Below are 7063 nucleotides of genomic sequence, written 5' to 3'. Positions count from 1 at the left end.
CTGTTGACCAGGTGTCCATTCTTTCTAAAGCTGGCATAGTGGCCACTCAGTGAGTGAGTGAGTGAGTGAATGAGAGAGATGGGTTTAACAGTATTTCAGTTATATCGCAGCGTGTCAGCTTAATGTGGGAGGAAAGCCTGAAGTAATGTAGTCTCAGACGTTTACCACTTCGGTGAAACCACCCCAAGGGTATGGCGCTGACAAACCAAGAAACATAAGACTTAAGACGACTGGGCCAAGTTTAGTTTAAATAAAGAACTACTACCTATAAAATAAAAATAAAAAGAATATCATATTTACATGGTTTTATTTTCTTAATACATATACACTATGTATATAACATTGCACTATGAATATTTCATAAAAGATTCATTGAAAACAAATGCATATTTATAAACATGACGAGACAATAACACATATGACAAAACAATAACTGTACATGAGAAAAAGTGTCATGAAAGATCACGATCATTCAAATTTTATTTTCTTGCCCTGTGGTGAATCAAAAGATATACTCTGTTTGCGTTTAAATCCTCCGTCAAATCCCCCTCGACCCCTATCACCTCCACGCCCTCTCCCCCCAAAACCACCCCTTCCCCTGAAGTCACCCCGTCCCCTGCCCCAGCCTCCTCTATCTCCACCGCGAAAGCCGCCGCCACGGTTACCTCCTCTGAAGCCTCCCCCGCCCCTGCCACCACCGAAGTTGGACTGAGGAAGAAGTTTCGGCACTTCTGTGGCCTTGACCAGTGTATCATATTTTCCATCTGTCCAGTTTGCCTCAATTTCTCCGTCCAACTCTGATGGCATATCAAATGCACAGCCCTGGAACACAGAAGAGATATTATAACACTGTTTGTTGTTTAAATGCCACACTCAGCCATATTCCATCTACATGGTGTCAGTCTGTTAACAATCAAGTCTAGGCAACACAATCCAGTGATTGATATTGTGACCGATCCAGGCCATCAGGTAAGGTGACACGCCTTCAACAAAATCACTGAGACTGGCTACCCGATCCATTTGGTTGCCTCTAATGACAAGCAGATTGCTAGGGACCTATTCTAAACCGAACCATCCCAGGGACCTATGTATGTTCTACCCTGGAACCCCACAGGTGTCAAACTTCTACACCAATGAGTGAGTGGCACTTTGAACAGTATTCAAGTCATATCACGATGTACCAGCTTAATGTGGGAGGGAAGCCCAAAATGACGCTGGCCTTTTACCACTTGAGTGAAACCCACGAGCAAGAGTATGGTGCTGACAAACCTTGAAAAGTAATTGGGGCGAACCACGCTTTGGACCCACAATATGGGGTCACAATGATCAGTGTTTGCTTGCTTGTTTGTTTGTTTGTTGTCGCACTCAGCAATATTCCAGCTATTTCATGGCAGTCTGTAATTAATCGACTCTGGACCAGACAATCCAGTGATTGACATTAGCATTGATCTAGGCAACTGGAATACATGCATCAACCAAGTCAGCAAGCCCGACCACCTGATCCCGTAAGTCACCTCTCCTCCCAGGAATACATACATGGGTACAATGATCAGTGACTGAAGTATGTTGAGCACCCACCATTTTGTCCTCGAGCATCCTCATCCCGGTGGCCTTCTCCTTGTCCTCCTCCCCCAGCACCTTCTCCAGGGCCCTCCACACGTACCCCGTGCCCCGCAGCTCCATGTTGGTCCGGAACACGTACGTTGTGTAGCCCTGCAACATACAACTGCCAGATACACTCGGTGGTCTTTCACTAGCTGTAAGAAGTAGGGGTCTCGTGTTGGGACCTACAACTGCCAGATACACTCAGTGGTCTTTCACTAGCTGTAAGAAGTAGGGGTATCGTGTTGGGACCTACAACTGCCGGATACACTCAGTGGTCTTTCACTAGCTGTAAGAAGTAGGGGTATCGTGTTGGGACCTACAACTGCCGGATACACTCAGTGGTCTTTCACTAGCTGTAAGAAGTAGGGGTATCGTGTTGGGACCTACAACTACCGGATACACTCGGTGGTCTTTCACTAGCTGTAAGAAGTAGGGGTATCGTGTTGGGACCTACAACTGCCAGATACACTCGGTGGTCTTTCACTAGCTGTAAGAAGTAGGGGTATCGTGTTGGGACCTACAACTGCCGGATACACTCGGTGGTCTTTCACTAGCTGTAAGAAGTAGGGGTCTCGTGTTGGGACCTACAACTGCCAGATACACTCAGTGGTCTTTCACTAGCTGTAAGAAGTAGGGGTATCGTGTTGGGACCTACAACTGCCGGATACACTCAGTGGTCTTTCACTAGCTGTAAGAAGTAGGGGTATCGTGTTGGGACCTACAACTGCCGGATACACTCAGTGGTCTTTCACTAGCTGTAAGAAGTAGGGGTATCGTGTTGGGACCTACAACTGCCGGATACACTCGGTGGTCTTTCACTAGCTGTAAGAAGTAGGGGTATCGTGTTGGGACCTACAACTGCCAGATACACTCGGTGGTCTTTCACTAGCTGTAAGAAGTAGGGGTATCGTGTTGGGACCTACAACTGCCGGATACACTCGGTGGTCTTTCACTAGCTGTAAGAAGTAGGGGTATCGTGTTGGGACCTACAACTACCGGATACACTCGGTGGTCTTTCACTAGCTGTAAGAAGTAGGGGTATCGTGTTGGGACCTACAACTGCCAGATACACTCGGTGGTCTTTCACTAGCTGTAAGAAGTAGGGGTATCGTGTTGGGACCTACAACTGCCGGATACACTCGGTGGTCTTTCACTAGCTGTAAGAAGTAGGGGTATCGTGTTGGGACCTACAACTGCCAGATGCACTCGGTGGTCTTTCACTAGCTGTAAGAAGTAGGGGTATCGTGTTGGGACCTACAACTGCCAGATACACTCGGTGGTCTTTCACTAGCTGTAAGAAGTAGGGGTATCGTGTTGGGACCTACAACTGCCAGATACACTCGGTGGTCTTTCACTAGCTGTAAGAAGTAGGGGTATCGTGTTGGGACCTACAACTGCCAGATACACTCGGTGGTCTTTCACTAGCTGTAAGAAGTAGGGGTATCGTGTTGGGACCTACAACTGCCAGATGCACTCGGTGGTCTTTCACTAGCTGTAAGAAGTAGGGGTATCGTGTTGGGACCTACAACTGCCAGATACACTCGGTGGTCTTTCACTAGCTGTAAGAAGTAGGGGTATCGTGTTGGGACCTACAACTGCCAGATACACTCGGTGGTCTTTCACTAGCTGTAAGAAGTAGGGGTATCGTGTTGGGACCTACAACTGCCAGATACACTCGGTGGTCTTTCACTAGCTGTAAGAAGTAGGGGTATCGTGTTGGGACCTACAACTGCCAGATACACTCGGTGGTCTTTCACTAGCTGTAAGAAGTAGGGGTCTCGTGTTGGGACCTACAACTGCCAGATACACTTGGTCTTTCACTAGCTGTAAGAAGTAGGGGTATCGTGTTGGGACCTACAACTGCCGGATACACTCGGTGGTCTTTCACTAGCTGTAAGAAGTAGGGGTCTCGTGTTGGGACCTACAACTGCCGGATACACTCGGTGGTCTTTCACTAGCTGTAAGAAGTAGGGGTATCGTGTTGGGACCTACAACTGCCAGATACACTCGGTGGTCTTTCACTAGCTGTAAGAAGTAGGGGTCTCGTGTTGGGACCTACAACTGCCGGATACACTCGGTGGTCTTTCACTAGATGTAAGAAGTAGGGGTATCGTGTTGGGACCTACAACTGCCAGATACACTCGGTGGTCTTTCACTAGCTGTAAGAAGTAGGGGTATCGTGTTGGGACCTACAACTGCCAGATACACTCGGTGGTCTTTCACTAGCTGTAAGAAGTAGGGGTATCGTGTTGGGACCTACAACTGCCGGATACACTCGGTGGTCTTTCACTAGCTGTAAGAAGTAGGGGTCTCGTGTTGGGACCTACAACTGCCAGATACACTCGGTGGTCTTTCACTAGCTGTAAGAAGTAGGGGTATCGTGTTGGGACCTACAACTGCCGGATACACTCGGTGGTCTTTCACTGGCTGTAAGAAGTAGGGGTCTCGTGTTGGGACCTACAACTGCCAGATACACTCGGTGGTCTTTCACTAGCTGTAAGAAGTAGGGGTATCGTGTTGGGACCTACAACTGCCAGATACACTCGGTGGTCTTTCACTAGCTGTAAGAAGTAGGGGTATCGTGTTGGGACCTACAACTGCCAGATACACTCGGTGGTCTTTCACTGGCTGTAATAAGTAGGGGTATTGTGTTGGGACCTACAACTGCCGGATACACTCGGTGGTCTTTCACTAGCTGTAAGAAGTAGGGGTATCGTATTGTGAACATGCTGTATTATTTCACCCCTACTTAGAAGTTGGTGCAAGACGAGGTGAAATGGTGTTTAACTGTGTTCAGAATGATTGCACTTGTATAGTGACCTGACCTGCATGCACACGAGTGTGTCTGCTTGTACTAACCTGGAATCATGGCGGTTTTTATAGTGCTGCCTACTCAGATACCATTGCACAGTTTAACATGAATACCCCACTCAGACACAGTATACCGACTCCGGAGGCAACCAGTCATTGTTTTAGCCCCTCAATGCTGAGTGCCAGGCAGGGTGTCAGGCAGGGTGTCAGGCAGGGTGTCAAGCAGTGTTATCGATGCACTGTATACCACTAGAAAAAGGTTAAGGACCATTCAATCTTTCACATTACAATGATGTCCTGACAGTTCAGCCCACTGCCCAGTAGTGGTGGGACGATACACGATGCATCGGTGGATCGGATATTTTACTTTCCGATTCAAGTATTCATCGCAGTCGCACACTAAGTAAAAAGTATCGATTCATACCTTAAATGTTTACTTTAACAGCTGCTACACCGAACTCTAATTAGTAGCGAAAAAGTAAATATTCTCATCAATTGCGTCATACTTGACACTGCCAACTGTAAATCGTCAGTGTGCCAGGTATTTGACCATCCTGTCTAAGAAAAATATGGCTTACCCACCAAAGATAAGAGCACATACAAGTATCTGAGTTGGTGTATTGTCCCAGCCCAACTGCCAAGTCAGCTAGCCAACCAGGAGCTTCAGTAATATGAAATAATTATTTTTCAGTATAATTATAAGCAAATGCGGTCTTGGCATGAATTACATTAAGCTCCATATGATAACAAAATGCTCACTTGTTAGCCATTGTCTCACACTCCAAGTAAGAAAGTTTAAATATTGGTTTCCAATGTTTGTTCTTTAATGCAGCACTCAGCAATATTCCAGCAATATACGACGGTCTGTAAACAATAGAGTCTGGACAAGACAATCTAGTGATTGACATCATGAGCATTGATTGGGATACGATGACATGAATCAACCAAGTCTGCGAGCCTAACCACCCAATCTTGTTAGTCGCCTCTTACGACAAGCATGGGTTGAAGACCTATACTACCCTGGATCTTCATGGATGAGTGCTTCTGTAATCAAACATGTTTTAGCCCCACCAATAGGGCAGTTTATTCAGGGATTGGTTTCATACAGTTCTTAAAGCTACCTTCATTATATACAAATGAAATTGATGCAGAGATTATACGAGCATGTGTGTCATACTGATTTTATGAAACGAGTGTCAGAATTTTTGTACTTCCCAAGTGAGATCGAGGGTAATACATGAATTCTTACACGAGTTTCGTCAAATCAGAATGACACATGTGCGAATGTTATGATTTCTTTATTACCCATTATTTTTTATTTGTTTTGAGCGACCCATTAGAAAAAATGCCGTCTTAGGCAACAACAATTGTCGAATGATGTCAACAATCTTCAGCTATGACATCGTTTATAGTGTGATGTAATTCCGACCTCACATCACGATATCATTTGAACGATGTTGAATATAATACCAGGAATAAATATTTGTATAATGCTTGCATAATACAGTCATTCCTAGTATTCAATATTTATGACAGTTTAATCCCTATTTATCAAACTATTCAATGATAGGACCAAAATGTTTTTTATCAATAACCACTCTATTGTAATACATTCAAACAACTGACAATATATCTAAACACACAACATTTTGATTGGTTTTAGCTCACAGTGTCAATTTTTTCAAAGACTTTCTTTTTAGTTCATAATATTTCCTGGCAAATCCCAGATATACATCAAAAGGGTATTTTTCATCCAGGTAACTATATATCAAACCAAGATAAAAAACAAAATGCAAAACTAACATTTTGGTTTTATCATGGCTGGCGATTAACACTGCCATACTGCTTGTCAAAATACACATTCAATACTTTGACAACACAGCACAATATACGGCCTTGCAAACAAGGTCACAGGATCACCAACCAGGAAGTTTATCATGTGACCTTCACCTTTCAGGAAGGTTATCCATGTATGAAGTGTCCTGATTGGTTAAAGGGTACAAAGGTCCACCTGAGGCATGAGATAACACATACTTCTACTACTTGTGTTGGTAATCTGTCACAGGACACGATCAATTCACATCCACATTCCTCATGTGACATTGTGCTGAGCTGTTAAAGAGCATTTCAATTTTGTACATCAATGTAAATTCAAATCTCATTTTGTATGTTACAGTACCTGAAGTGGCCACATAATTCAAAGGGTAAAAATAACGAAGATCTGGGCAAATGCATCACAATCACACATAATGAAAAGCATACTTGAAAAGGTATATAGGTTCACTGATATACGAACAACAGCACTGGGCCTCAATGGTAGCACATTGGGCTTCTGTTCAAAGAAAGCCCTAAGGGAGAAGTCATTGTGGTACTTGGTAGGATGGTCATGTTGTTAGAATGGTTGCATTGTTAACACAATACATCTTGCAGGAGCAACAATACTGAAATTATTCCTGTCAGGCTCTGATCGAACATAGGATAATTGGTGTGATCATGCAATGTGTCAGTCTTATATATATAAATAAGTATGAAGATAGACATGGATGGCAATATGATGGCGCTAGGCAACTGTAACAACAGCTCACCTAGTGTTTCAGTCAACGAAAATCTATACAAAGAAGTCTGCCTATCAGTATTCAGAGTATTC

At 44.2% G+C, this 7063-nt stretch overlaps 1 protein-coding gene across 1 annotated transcript in view; it reads right to left on the bottom strand.

The window, feature by feature from the left end:
• Positions 1-319: 319 nt before the first annotated feature.
• LOC139468582 (nucleolar RNA helicase 2-like) overlaps positions 320-7063 on the bottom strand; it is a 39704-nt gene continuing 32960 nt past the window's right edge. Inside the window, exons 16-17 of the mRNA XM_071250648.1 lie at positions 1579-1713; positions 320-822 (exon numbers count right to left, since the gene is read on the bottom strand). Coding sequence (XP_071106749.1) covers positions 469-822; positions 1579-1713 — 489 coding nt within the window. The 3' untranslated portion in view covers positions 320-468. The remainder of the gene's footprint in view (positions 823-1578; positions 1714-7063) is intronic.

The sequence above is a fragment of the Haliotis cracherodii genome, unplaced genomic scaffold (assembly GCF_022045235.1).
Source record: "Haliotis cracherodii isolate W230 unplaced genomic scaffold, xgHalCrac1.p SCAF_2, whole genome shotgun sequence".
Lineage (NCBI taxonomy): Eukaryota > Metazoa > Mollusca > Gastropoda > Lepetellida > Haliotidae > Haliotis > Haliotis cracherodii.
This window is presented reverse-complemented; position numbering and strand designations above follow the sequence as displayed.